The sequence below is a fragment of the Dermacentor variabilis genome, chromosome 11, assembly GCF_050947875.1.
Source record: "Dermacentor variabilis isolate Ectoservices chromosome 11, ASM5094787v1, whole genome shotgun sequence".
Lineage (NCBI taxonomy): Eukaryota > Metazoa > Arthropoda > Arachnida > Ixodida > Ixodidae > Dermacentor > Dermacentor variabilis.
In genome coordinates this window covers 14811048-14825345 of record NC_134578.1, presented here as the reverse complement: position 1 = coordinate 14825345, position 14298 = coordinate 14811048, and the positions used below count along the sequence as shown (strand labels likewise).

The 14298-nt window shown below is 43.9% G+C and overlaps 1 protein-coding gene across 1 annotated transcript in view; it reads right to left on the bottom strand.

Annotated features, from left to right (window-relative positions):
- LOC142563109 (small subunit processome component 20 homolog) overlaps positions 1–14298 on the bottom strand; it is an 83054-nt gene that overhangs the window by 1616 nt on the left and 67140 nt on the right. Inside the window, exons 50-60 of the mRNA XM_075673636.1 lie at positions 13211–13321; positions 12331–12480; positions 11639–11758; positions 10003–10065; positions 9109–9240; positions 8469–8601; positions 8047–8219; positions 5657–5728; positions 4817–4966; positions 3411–3537; positions 2449–2594 (exon numbers count right to left, since the gene is read on the bottom strand). Coding sequence (XP_075529751.1) covers positions 2449–2594; positions 3411–3537; positions 4817–4966; positions 5657–5728; positions 8047–8219; positions 8469–8601; positions 9109–9240; positions 10003–10065; positions 11639–11758; positions 12331–12480; positions 13211–13321 — 1377 coding nt within the window. The remainder of the gene's footprint in view (positions 1–2448; positions 2595–3410; positions 3538–4816; positions 4967–5656; positions 5729–8046; positions 8220–8468; positions 8602–9108; positions 9241–10002; positions 10066–11638; positions 11759–12330; positions 12481–13210; positions 13322–14298) is intronic.

The following is a 14298-nucleotide window of genomic DNA, read 5'->3' as shown; positions in this document are numbered from 1 at the left end:
GCTTACTGTCCGTTGCCTACAAAGTATTTACTAAGGTAATCGCAAATAGAATCAGGAACACCTTAGACTTCTGTCAACCAAAGGACCAGGCAGGATTCCGTAAAGGCTACTCAACAATAGACCATATTCACACTATCAATCAGGTGATAGAGAAATGTGCGGAATGTAACCAACCCTTATATATAGCTTTCATTGATTACGAGAAAGCGTTTGATTCAGTCGAAAGCTCAGCAGTCATGGAGGCATTACGGAATCACAGTGTAGACGAGCCGTATATAAAAATACTGAAAAATATCTATAGCGGCTCCGCAGCCACCGTAGTCCTCCATAAAGAAAGCAACAAAATCCCAATAAAGAAGGGCGTCAGGCAGGGAGATACGATCTCTCCAATGCTATTCACAGCATGTTTACAGGAGGTATTTAGAGACCTCGATTGGGAAGAATTTGGGATAAGGGTTAATGGAGAATATCTTAGTAACTTGCGATTCGCTGATGATATTGCCTTGCTTAGTAACTCGGGACCAAATTCCAATGCATGCTCACTGACCTGGAGAGGCAAAGCAGAAGGGGTGGGTCTCAAAATTAATCTGCAGAAAACTAAAGTAGTGTTTAACAGTCTCGGAAGAGAACTGCAGTTTACGATAGGTAGCGAGGCACTGGAAGTGGTAAGGGAATACATCTACTTAGGGCAAGTAGAGACCGCGGATCCGGATCATGAGCTGAAATCAGAAGAATAAGAATGGGCTGGGGTGTGTTTGGCAGGCATTCTCAGATCATGAACAGTAGGTTGCCATTATCCCTCAAGAGAAAAGTGTATAATAGCTGTGTCTTACCAGTACTGACGACTCACGTATGGGGCAGAAACCTGGAGGCTTACGAAAAGGGTTCTACTTAAATTGAGGACGATGCAACAAGCTATGGAAAGAAGAATGATGGGTGTAACGTTAAATGGATAAGAAAAGAGCACATTGGGTGAGGGAACAAGCGCGAGGTAAAGAAATCTTAGTTGAAATCAAGAAACAGAAATGGGGCATGGGCAGGACAAGTAATGAGGAGGGAAGATAACCGATGGTCATTAAGGGTTACTGACTGGATTCCAGGGGAAGGGAAGCGTAGCAGGGGGCGGCAGAAAGTTAGATGGGCGGATGAGATTAAGAAGTTTGCAGGCACGACATGGCCACAATTAGTACATGACCGGGGTAGTTGGAGAAGTATCGGAGAGGCCTTTGCCCTGCAGTGGGTGTAACCAGGCTGATGATGATGATGAACACGTTCACTGCGATGTGGATCATGGGTGGGTCACAATGGTTATTTCCCCTGCGCAGTTGCGCAGGGTTTTCCTGCAGTGTGCAAGGTAAGCCTCTGCTATAAATCAATGGAGAGGAAAAATTCCATTTGCTTCTGATTTGACGTGCCGTGGCACCATCCTTCTGCACCTTGAGGAAGTAGAAAAAGTGCACAACTCCCTAATGAGCCACCGGTAGGTATCACGCACAAGGATTGGGCCTTCAAGAAATGTTGTTGCAGCAAACATTCTTATGGCCTGTCACTTATGGGGAAGCTCGACTGTCTCGCATCTCTTGATGTTTGTTTTTTCCCACAGCTCCTGTGTCTCCTGATACTCGGGTTCCCCGCGTGACATACAAAAGATGGCAAGCGCTGGTGTAGTTATAGCAGCAATGACAGAAGATGGTGCAAGCTTTGAGTGACATCTGGCAATAATTCAGGTGTCAAAGGAATTCGCTTCCTCCTCTTTGCAGTAAGGACAGTGACACACACGGACCAGCCATACGCCCATGGGTGCTGCGTGGGACTGTCCCACATGAGGCTTGCCACATGGCTTGAGCACGGCACGAGTATGGGCGAACACGCTTATAGCATCTTCATGGCACTAGCACGTGCTGCCTCCAAATTGCAAATGCAATTCGGTTAGTGGGACACCTGCGAATGACCTAGGCCTTAGACGCTCATCAGCATGGACCAACATTATTCGTTTGGTATCCCCCCCGGAAGATTTCTCTCAGCGTACTTCATTGGAGAACTTGTATATTGAATAGTTGATGTATAAAGGAAGCAATAAGTGCCCTTTTTGTGTTTGCACTATGGTGTTGTAGGTTCCTTCATTGCCAACTGTATTTGAGGCTTTCATAAAATCTAAAAGCACATTTGCTCCACGTGCATAAAATACCCCGTAGCTTGAGGCACGAGTTGCGGTGCCAGTGCAGCATGACCTTCACCGACTGACGAGTACTGGATGTAGTCACACAGACTGCGTGAACAAGATAATCAAACCACATTAAATAAATACAATCGATTCCCGACTTAAAAACCAGCCATACTTTCAATAGAAATATGCAAGCGCTCCGAGGTAAAAAAAAATCAGTTCCCAAGAGGTTCACTGTGATTTCCCACCCACCCCTCACATGGAACGACTTGTCCGATGCTCACCTCCAGGGCCTTCTCCCGTTTTCTGTTCAACTTCTTGCCGGCCAGCTTTCCCTGCAGTGCCACCAGGGCTGCGCCGAATGCCTCCACGCCCGCTGCCTTCTTTATGACGGTCGTTGCTTCGTTTGCCATCTGTTTCATCTCCTCATCTGAACATGACAGGCAACAAGAACAAATGACATGCATATGCAGTTCACACAGGCAACACACGCATCCCCATTCAGAAAGAAATATATCCCTAAAATAGGCTCATATGGCAGTTCTTCCTGTGGTCACTTTAGCTACATTTAGTAAACCGCCCGTGCAAGTTTTTTCTTCTTTTTTCTATTACGGTGCTTCTCCAAATATCCAAATGGCCTACAACACCCTAGAAATCGAGCGACAAAAATTTTCTGTTGTTTGCTTTCTTCAAGGAGTAATAATACAGTAGCCCACTTATAGTGCGACATCTTTAGCCAAAAGTAGCACAGCTCCCTTTGTCATGGTGTACATCTACCCTAGCTTCGACACCGTATTTATTCGAACCTAGGTCGATAGTTTTCTTTTTTTCATATAATCATACACTAAACTCTAGGGTTGGCTTAGATTCGAAGATTTTTTTTTAAATGCACCAGTTTTTAATTGAAATTCATATGGTGTACAGCTAGCGCCATCTAGAAAAGTCAGTATCGTAGTCGCTACTAGCCACACCAGTAGCCAATTCAAGCACACGAGCAACGTCACCATTTTTACCTGTGTCGTATATGCGTGCAGCGTGGCATTATTGTAATGGCACCAAACAGGCGATGCCACTATGCTGCCACTCTCAAATGAAATGTTGTGCTAGCTGCAGAGGCATTGTCACATGTTTAAGCCTAGCGGCTTGAGCAAGCACTACGCTTCAGACAAATGGTGCACCTGGTGAATCGCACACTAGACAAGAGTGGCGAACGCTATGAGCGCAGAAGACATCCAGGCATACTGACTCTGGCTTGGCGACTGGTCCTCGAGCTCTCGACAGATGGGCATCAGAATGAGCTGCAGGTGCGAGCGCAGCTCCGGCCGAGTCAGGTCCAGGCTGATGGCAGCCAGGAACTTGAACACATGGGAGCGCTGCATAGAACAGCAGTGCATAATTCAGGAAGGTCCAGAAAGACTTCAGCAAAAGCCAGAACGAGTGCATTCCCAATTTAGTCTGTTTTGCACTATACAATGATGAATCACTTAGCACTGCGTTTGCACAAACGCCAGCAGATTGCCTGACAAAATGAAAGCACCACAGGAAAAAAAAATATGCAGATGATCAAATACCACTGAATATAACACGCTATTTTATTAACCCTTTGACGGTCAATGACGTAAATATACGGCGCCACGAACAAGCCCGAAAATGGTCGATGCCGTATATTTACAGCGCCAATTTCCTAACTTTTTCTTTTCTGTCATGTGCTGCCACTATGTAGGGATACAAGAAATTTTTCACGCGCGCCTCCTTTTCTCGGTTCTCGTTGCATGGTTTGTTTTAGCGCTAGTTTGTTCCCGTGTGTCTATATACCACCGCTCGCGCACTGGCGTGCGCGCGGCCGGGCGGCCGTTTGGATTTTGTTTCGCGGGTGGTTTCGGCTTTTTGTGCTTGCGAAGCTGATGGCTATCTCGTTCCTAATCGCTCAAAGGGTGAGCACTTGTTTCTCACTCGTTTAGGGCTCAGAGGGGTGCGCATAGGAAGGATGCCGCCGGGCATGCATTTCCGTTTCTTTTCTTTTTAGGACACGTGAAAACTAATCACCCTAGCTGGTTGGCGGTAAGATGAAGATTAGCAGAAGTTTGTCACACGTGTTGCTTTTTTTTTTGATGGGCACACAACCAAACAGTTTTTCTTGAGTGCGCACACCTACGCAGTTCGATTACGCTATGGACGTACGAAATTGTGTAAGAGCAGGAACATTTGAGGCTTTGCGAAATATTCTCGTGTGCGGATTTTCAAAGCCTTGAACTATGTGCATAAAAATGCATCAAATTTTTAATTCTGATAAGTTTATTTCCTTTCTTATTGTTGTTATTCATGAATGAAGAGTGCATATATACCAATGCAAAATATTTTTTTCTCACTTTACGGTCACCCTAGAAAAATTAAGGTAATTTTTTTTTCGAAATAAATCCCTAAGAAGAATCGGAATCTGCCATAAAAAAAATCGGCCCTCAACGGTTGCATATGGCAAAAAAAATCAATGCTCAAAGAGCTAAGAAGTTGGTGTGCCTAGGAGCACACCAAAGCTTCGTATAAATATCCACAGATGTATTTTGCAAGAAATCCGTGGTCCACACCAAACCGCGAGGAAGAAGCAAAGAAACCTTTGCCTTTAAAAAAGCGTAGCTGTTGAACACAACAAACCTTCAAAACGGACCGTGGGTTTGACACCACCTCTGCATGGGCCTGGTGTGACACCTTCTTCACAATCCAGTCAACGGGGTGCAAGGTGTCGATGCCTAGACGCGTGGCACGCACCGACACCCTAGTCAGGAATACCAGGTTTCGAATGACCTGCGAAGCATCATCGACAAAGCCAGTCTTAAAGAGACACTGCTAGAGAGCAACACAAAATGATTTTAAACTGATAATCTGTCAAAAAATCTGTCACGAACGCGGTGTAAAATTTTTAAATTTTTTTATCATTACAGAAAATGAATTTAGCACTGAATCCTCGACACCGGTATGCCAGCACAATGTCGCAAACTTCGGAACATTTCCAAAACTTTCTAGGTTGAATGAAAACTTGGTTCCTCTAGAATGCAATGTAATCCTCCTTCATTAAAAAGCAATTAAATAGACCTACAAACACCCAGTCGGGGCAAGCTGGTGTGGAAACGAACTTCAAGTTGTTCCCATCAATCTCATTCGTGTGTTTTCCGGCTTACCAAGACATGGATGGATGGACTGCGCTAGTCTCACAGTAAAAGTGGCCACTTTGTCATTACAGAAGCATCATTTACTAATATAGATGAGCTTAATTATATTCTCCTTAGTGTCCCTTCTGTAAGTACATAGCGCTGCTTTGTTGCTAAATAAAAGCAAATCTGTCAAGACCCCTAACAAGCACTGCGAAATCAGGCAAGATTGATGCATTGGCTTTCTCAATACAACTGTGCCAATGGGCATAACAGAAATACAATTCACAAAGCAGAGCGCAAGTAAACATAGAGACGTTAAGCCAAAAGAAATGATGTCTCTTACCTGCTCAGCTATCTTTTCCAGGACATTATCCGGCTGGAACTGAGAGCAGGACTTCTCCGTAAGGCTTCGAACCTGCCACATGTAAAGTACAATCACACACTATGGCAGCGTAAACACACATAACGACTTTTACCCACAAAAGTACATCACAAGACTGTGGTTGCAAGCCCCTGTGTAATATTGGCGAGGTTTAGCTTGTCCTCAAACTTCTTACCACTTGCAGTTTGCTGGGTTACCAGACAGCTTTAAACCAGCAACAACAGTGGTAATGAAGTCTTGTGACACTAAGCCTAGCAAGAGAGCACACAAAGCTAATACCACAGTGACTTACCATACTCCACTAAACCGCTGGTGTAAAGCTTTGGCAGCGACATAATCATTAAAGTGCAGTCCTTCTACGGTTTTTCTTAAACAGAAACCCTCACATGAAAAAATTTTTAACATGCCATAGTCGGACAAAGCACCACAAAGTGTCACCACCAGCTTTGCTACTGATTTCCACAGTTTCAGTGAGCCAGTAAATCACAAACGATAAGAAGCTTGCAGCGAAATTGATCAAATTATCCAGCAGGTTCAATTAAACAAGATGGCAAAAAAAAATGCGAATGCTGGTTTATTCAGCTATTCTAACACACCCCTGAAACAAATGCCCGCCAACCTTCTATGTGTTCAATGTAGAAAACTGTAGAAATTGTAGAAATTGCACTGAAGCTTTGAAACGAAGTATAAATGCAACACGCAACCAATTTTATAGCAAGAAAAATGGGCAAAGTGTATTGCCAAGTGGCTGCCAGTTTCCCAAAGTCAGCTTCGCCGCACTACACTCGTGTTATACGGTAAGGCGCACAAACGCCGCAAAGGCAGTTTTGATATTGCATCCGATTGCACCACGCAGGTAATTTAAGGCCCAATTTTATTGAAAACGAAAAAGAAAGAAGGAGAGAGTGTTAGAATAGTGTAAATACCGTAATCAGACATTCTGAGCTACTATTATTGCTTGAAAATCTTAGGGCAGGCCAAAAAACAGGCGTTTTTGAGAGCAAATTTTGAGGCTGGACTCCTCTGGAGGGTAACGGCGTGTGTCACACGAATTTGCCATAACTCTCTAGATTTCAGAATCTTTGACGTATGGCAAATTGCACACCAAGCCCGACAATGAAACTACTGCAGACGGCACCCGTTCTTCACCATCAGCGATGCTACGCATTGAGCATTGATAGAGTCGCATGATGTGCGGTCGTTTCGTCTGTCGAGCAAATTGGCCTTACGATAACCCACCTGCTGGAACATTGGGCCAGCCCTTTTGTACTTCAGAGAAAAAGTGGAAAGCAAGACTTTTTGTGCAGTAAATAAAAGATTGCCACGACACAGAGGTGCACTATTATACTGAGAACTTCGTTGGTTCTGAGATAAATGAGTGTCACTAATTCATTAGTTTCAGAGAGGAAATAAGAACGTGATTTTGCTCAACAGAAAATTCTATTGATAAAAAAAGATTTCCCATGCCGTCATATACTATAACTGAGCTGCAACCAGTGCTGGCATATTAGTTTGGTGCCCCCTGTAATAGTAGTGAAGGTTTACTGTATACCTTCATCTCTACTTACCCAATTCAACTTATAGATTGCCGCATTCTTGATCAGCAATGCTAGGAGACTCCCAAACACATGCAGCACTGTGTTATTTTGCACCGAAATTTGCAAGCAATAAAGTTTGTGTTAAATCTGGATATTCAATATTTGATTTGGTATTTGGCTTTTTTTTTCTTGATTCGATTCAATATCAGATTTGAAATTATTTATTATATGCATACCCATACTTTTTTATACAAAGAATGCTGGTGCTATAGCGTTAAAGGGGTACTTGCAAATGTTTTTGAAGTTGAAGAAACTTTACCACACGCATCAAGCACGTGATAGGACCACAATTAGCAAGCACTAAGGTCAGAAAAACCTTATCAGTGGTCACATATCTTAATTTGATACCAAAACCAGTCCTGGCATCTTTGACATTACAGCAACTTCCGCACAGAGTGCAAAATTTGCCAACAACACGTAACACAAGGTCAGGTATAATGATGTTGCTCATAAAAAAGAAAGCAGAAGGGCTGTGTGTGTTTATCCTGGCTGCGCTCCCGTATGGCAACCCCAGTGATGAGAGGAACGAGACGAGCCATTTTTCATGATGTACCAAAACTGATTTGCACATGCAAGTATTAAATTATTCATGGTGCTCTGACCCTTGCCAGTATATTCTCACAGGATTAAAAGGCTTGGACCTTCTCTTGACACAAAATAAGTTGAAAATGTCATTTTAGGACTCCTTTAACGAGAAGCTCCTTCAAGCTGCTAACATCATCTCCCAAGCATGAAAAGACAGAAATTGAGTACCTTCGACGGCGCGTCGACCAACAAATAGTCCTGGGAAGAAGGCACTTCAGCGTCAGGGTCGCACGCTGCAGCAACTTCGTCCGGCGTGTACGCCGCAAACACCCGGCCGTAAAACTGAGATGCCGCCAACCTCACCCAGTCGTGGGGATACAGCAGGTATGTCTCTGCATAACCTGGACAATCGCACAAGAGGTTTGACTTGTGGCAGAACCATTGCATTTTTACACCTTGTAACACTACACCAAACAATCAGAATGCATTATAAACAATCAAGCTCACTTTTACGGGGAACAGTCTGACAAGGAGGGGCGCAAAGATATATTACACAGTGCTGCATCTGACATAGACTGCGCAGATTTCAGTGCCATTCCCCTGTAACAGCGAACGACCAACAAGTGCAACTGGAAGCACCGCAAACTCACCGCACAGCCTCCCAAAGCTTTCCTGCGTGGCAGGGGCCCGTGCAACGTTGCAGGCGTCGACTATCTTGGTCAGCGAGACCAGGTACATGAAGGCGATGTGGTCCTTGGCTCGCTCAATGTCTTCCACCGTAAGCTGCAACACCAACCACAAAGCTCTTCAACTCCTCAAAAGGAACACTAAACAGAACAGACGTTATTAGCCAACTTCCCATCCGAAATTACAAGGAATAAGAGGAAGTTGCATCAGGTTTCTGAATATGCACAAACAGCTGTCCAACAGGCTATTTCCCTTGGCACGAGTGCCAAGGGAAAGGAAACACAGTTGGGCGCGGTGGTGGATCCGAGGCTGTCAAGTTCAAAGACAGTGCCATCGACATCAAGCTAACAACCTGTTACGAACTTCAAACGCCTCAATGCTTGAAGAAAAGTTTTTTCATAGCCTTGCTAACTAGGAGCAAATGCACACAGTAACAAGCAATGACCGCATGTCCACATGTAAAAGCAGAAAGTGTCAGAGATGATAGGGCGTTGCAGCATCATGGAATTACAAACAGTGTCATTAAATTGTTAGCACAGCGTCATGAAATAGTGAGCATGGTTTCACAGGATCACAAGCACATCTGCAAACGACGAGCAGTACCTCTTGGAACTTGTCAGGGTGCATCTCCTCGACTAGGACAGGCATCACATCAGCCAGGTGACGCTCAAAACGCTCCTTCTCCACCTCGGCAAACAAGCCCAGTGTCTGTGCTCCCAAACGCCTGGTGGCAAACTGAAAAAAAAAAAAAAGAAAGAAAATGCACATTTAGTACAAGGAAAGACTTGACTATTTCGCTTTGAAATTTCTAGGCGAATACAATAGCAGAATGCAACGAACAAGCTTTACTGAGATGCCCCAAGAACATTTTTAGGTGCTCTAATCTAAATGTTTACAATTTTATACGGCCAACAAAAATACTATTCTCACTTCATATAGCTGTCTACTAATTTGCTATCGCAATCGATGCTTTGCCTTTCGGGCGAAATGGCAACTTCTTTTTACTGAGTACAAAGAAATCATGTATAACAAGTCTGTACTTTGTATATCACGCTTCCACAGCTGCAAATTGTGACAGGGACTCTTGTCAATGTCATGACACTCCTGCATTTTCCCACATAAAACCTGCTCTGAACAACCATGCACGAGGCTCAACTTGCTACAAAACCAGCCTGGCAAAACTGCTGGTGCCTCAGAAGCCACATCATTTTGTCAATCTATCCATTGCCACTTTTTTCACACTGCACAGCTCTTGTCAGTCGAAGCAAGGTGCCCTCTCACGGCAACGCAAACTTTGCCTTCGAGCATGGCTTCACTGCTACCAAAAAAGTGCTTTGTCGTGAAGCTGGATCCAAAGGCATAACTTGCATATGTAACCTCGCTGTTCCACTCCTTACTCAGAGTTATCAAATTTGGCACAAGTTATGCCTGGTATGTGTCATTCTTCCTGGACATATTAATTAAGAAATTAAATATGTAAAAAGGGCAAGCACTCACCATTTTTTCCTTGCACCATGCCAGAACCACAGAGAGCAAAGGGTTCCTGGATGCCTCATCCAGCTGGAAGAAAATAATTATTTTTACTTAAAGACTCAATGAATTTGTTTACCCACACGACCTCTTCCAACATACTAAGGAGGAAAGTGTGCTAAAGGGCATGCCCAAATTAGCGAGAAAAAAAGGGAACAAATTCAAGAATAAATACTAAAGTGCCAAGAACATCTTGGCAGCAGGCATAGTCAACATCCAATTTTTCGGACTCCCTAGGTGCCGCGAAAACATCAGAAAAATCGGGCAGTCCGAAAAAATTATTGCATGCCTTTTACTGCCCCTACAAGCTCACATTGCCACAGGCACATCCGAAATAGCTCTGAAGGTCTGCCGATACAATTATTAGGTGTATTGGTGGTCACACTATGACAGAAGACGGCAGGCGTATGCGTGTGTAATTATGTGTAAATTGCATGTGTAACCCACTGCATTCCACAGCACTTTTCTACATTTAGTATGCTTCAGCGCGTAACACAGCTGTATTGCGGCAAAGCTGACTTTAGGAACCGCCATTATGCAGCCTGTCATGCTATCCGCGCTTCGAAGCCATCGGCGACGATTACAAAGATGGAATCAGCACCACAGCTGGCAGTGGCGAATTGTTTCAATGAAAAACACGGCACCGAACAGCAGGAAGTTTGACCCTGTGCCAGTCATCACTCAATGCACTTGCTGTCAAACAACAAGCTCAGAATTTGGAGTGGCGCTGCAAAAACAAAAACAAAAATTGCACCCTTGCTGTCCGCAAACCACTGCCCCTCGACACTGAGAGGCTGGTTCTCCCGCAAAGTTTAGACGTTTAGTGGATAAATGTGCGTTAACGTAGAAAATTCGTTAGCAGCACGAAATCACAAAATTCAGCATAAAATCGCCCCAATATATTTATGTTAGGTAAAAATAAATGCTGAGAAGCATGTTTGCTCCCTCAAGGCCAGTGATATATTAGATTTGACTCGAATATTTGTATCCAACCGAATATTCGAACATTTTCAAATATCTATTATTCAAGTCAAACACAAATATATTAAAATGTAATCAATAATACTCGAACCTCTCGAATAGTCACGCACCCCTACTATATACTGTAACTGCAGGGCTGAAAATTTACCATACTTCTGCTACAATTTTATGTTTAATTAGATGCAGTTGACATTTTGAAATATATGAAAAGTATTCAAAATATATTCACATTTACGAACAGCAACTATATGATTTGATGACAAACTATTTCATTCATTATTTGGAAATTTCGAATAGTCGCTCATTCCTGTTGAAAACTACTAATGAACATTTTCAGTAAATTGTACCAAGCACTTTAGCAACTAATGTAAGCTAAGGAATCAAGATATCACTGATGGAAACAAATGTTTACAGTAAGGCAGTTGCGGTTCTACTCCAATGACGTTCAGGAAAGGAATGGGGGGGGGGGGGGAGTAAATGCTTTCGTACTGCAAGAGGGCGATGCAAACGCTTGCAATGATGACTGAACCAAGTGATGGGATGCACACTGCGAAGTATGAATGAGTACTATGCAATGGCATTCGTGCACGTTAGGAAATTTGAGAGAAAAGGGAGATCAGACCTTGCCGAGGAGGCTCCGGATGCCGGCTGCAGCGACTCGCTGCACGTTTGGCGACTGGTCATTGACGAGGCGTGCTGCCATGGGCACGAACAGGGTGGGCGCGTAGTGAGACAGCGTGTGCTGCACAAAAGTGCTCGGTCAGCAGCACGTTCCGGACCCACATCAAAAGTGAAAATAACGAATAAGCAGGAAGCGTGGTAGTGAGGCCGCATTCAGCGAAATGTTTGACTTATCCATTTGGTCTATCATCGCCCAGCAGTTGTCATGTTCCCACAATTCCCTAAAGGAGTAACCTTTGACAAATCATAATCGCCAGTGGCATTGGTGGTCATTCGGTCAGTACTTGCCGGACGTGTTTCCTAGTCAATACTCTGCCCTTGCCTCTCAGCTGTAGAATTTACTTTTCGTTAAAATGTATGCAAATTAACTTTTTTCCTGATAAGTACATGCAAACTGACTTTCATTGAAAAGTATGCAAATGTATCAAATTGAGTTCATGGAGAAGTCTTCAAATGTATCAAATTAAGTCCATTGAGAAGTGTGCAAATGTTTCATTTAAAGATATGCAAATGCATGGCAACTGGCTTCATTGAAAGGTATGAAAATGCACGAGAATCACTCTTAACTGAACGATTACCTGCCCAGCCGAGGCATTCAGAAAGACCAAGACTATGCAGGCGCAGCCCTCTCACCTGTGGAAACTTGCTCGAGTAGGCATCAAGCATCTCGAGAGCCGAGAGACGGCCTGCCTCGGTGCTGTACTCCAGCTGCGCCGTGAAGAAGCCCACCGCCTTTTTCATGCGCCGCTTCATCGGGTAGTCGAGAACGTACTGTAGATAGGCCTAGACATAAGAGAAAAGTTTTCAGATTCAGCTGCTTTGTGCGCAAAGTGCAGTACTTCTTACTCTTAGTAACTTTTTTCTTCTTTTCACTGTACCTTTCCCCTTATTTGTAATAAAAATATGTATTGTTCTGTTATTGATGTACTGCAGTCAATATACGAGGGCATGTGGTTCTGTCAAGCTGTCATTTCTGACAGCTTTTACTACTAGATCCCAGCATCATGTGCTCAGTATATGATGCAATGTACGTTATTACTACTATTTATTATTACTATTAACAAAACAGAAGATGAGAGAGCAGAAAGGATTAAGTCACAAATGTGTGTCAAGATGTTACCAGAATTAAAAGGTACAGCCAGGAACGACATGAATGGGAACACTTAATTTGCCCACTTGCTTGTTTCTTGCAATGAAATGTGGGGAAGTAAGTTTCATAGGCTTTAGAACAAATTAAAGAGAGTTGACACACGAACACATCAGTAAATTTTGCATCACAATGATGTCGATGATAACAGGCCCAGCATTTTCAGACCAACTTCAGTATCCACATAAATATCTTGTTTGCCAGCCTTTACACTTGCTAAGTGTCATCCACTCCTACTTAAATGCCTTGCACTGCGAAGGTTACAGCATGGCGGAACGTCGAACGAAACATTGTCTTCGTGTTCGCTCGCGCAAGTGCACCGGCAAGTGCCCAGAACGCGTAAGTGATGTTAAATCCCTGACTCACCTCACGGCACTGGCCCCGAATGTGAGCCTGTTCGTCTTCGATGCTCATGGTCGCCACCTTGTCCATCAAGTCGTGCAGCTCGTTGGTATCCACTCTTCGGTGGAGGATGGCCTGCATGGTTTGCCTGTTCCTTCAGTCCATCAAGACGAAGCACAAATTTACTTCGGCACAGACGCCGTGCTTCACAGCAGACCGCAGTAGCAGTCTGCAATCAAATTACTGTATCTATTCGATTATAAGGCGGTCACAATAAGGCGAGGGTGCCAGTTGAGGGACCCGAGAAAAAGAATGCAATATAATGCGACATAGCGTAGCCGAGAACTTATTCAGGCTGGGCAGGGATTGCCCGAAATGACGAATAATCGGAAGCCCCCCGAAATTATCGCAATGACAGTGAAGCCACGCTACAAGGCAGAATGCACATATGCATGACTTGCATCCCCACTTTACTGTTATTTTTCGAATTCTCGGTGTGGATTTGTAAGCGTAATAATAGTGTACTGCCTCACCTGCCAAGGCTCATTAGTTGCTACAATATGCGCTGTCACCTAAAATCTGGATCACCGGAAATGTGGCGTGGCTGCCCCCATATAGAAATAGTAACTGAACTTATCAGATAAGCCTGACATATAAGGTGAGGGGTGAATTCGACACCAAGGATTTTAGGAAAAAAAACCTTGCCTTATATTCGAATAAACATGATACTTCATCTTGCTGCTTGACAAAACTCACTCGTTGCAGGTGGCCTAAATGGCAAAATTCACAGTAAACGAGCTGTGGCTCATACCCGTGCCGTGATCTGCTGGCCTCCTTGGGGAGCTAAGGTGGTTAAGCAATCGCCCCCAAAAAGTTCTTTGTCCCAAGTTCAATCCCCCTGACAAGGACAAATTTTTTTTTACAACTGTGACACTTTCTTTCTTAAAAACTAATATGGTTTCCCGTGCAGCTTTGTGCTAAACTCTGCTGAATTACAATCTTTGCCATTGAGAGAATTAAATTCTGGGGTTCAATATGCCAAAACCATGATTTGACTGAAGCACCCCATAGTGAGATGACTCCGGATTAATTTTGAGCCCCTGGGGTTCTTT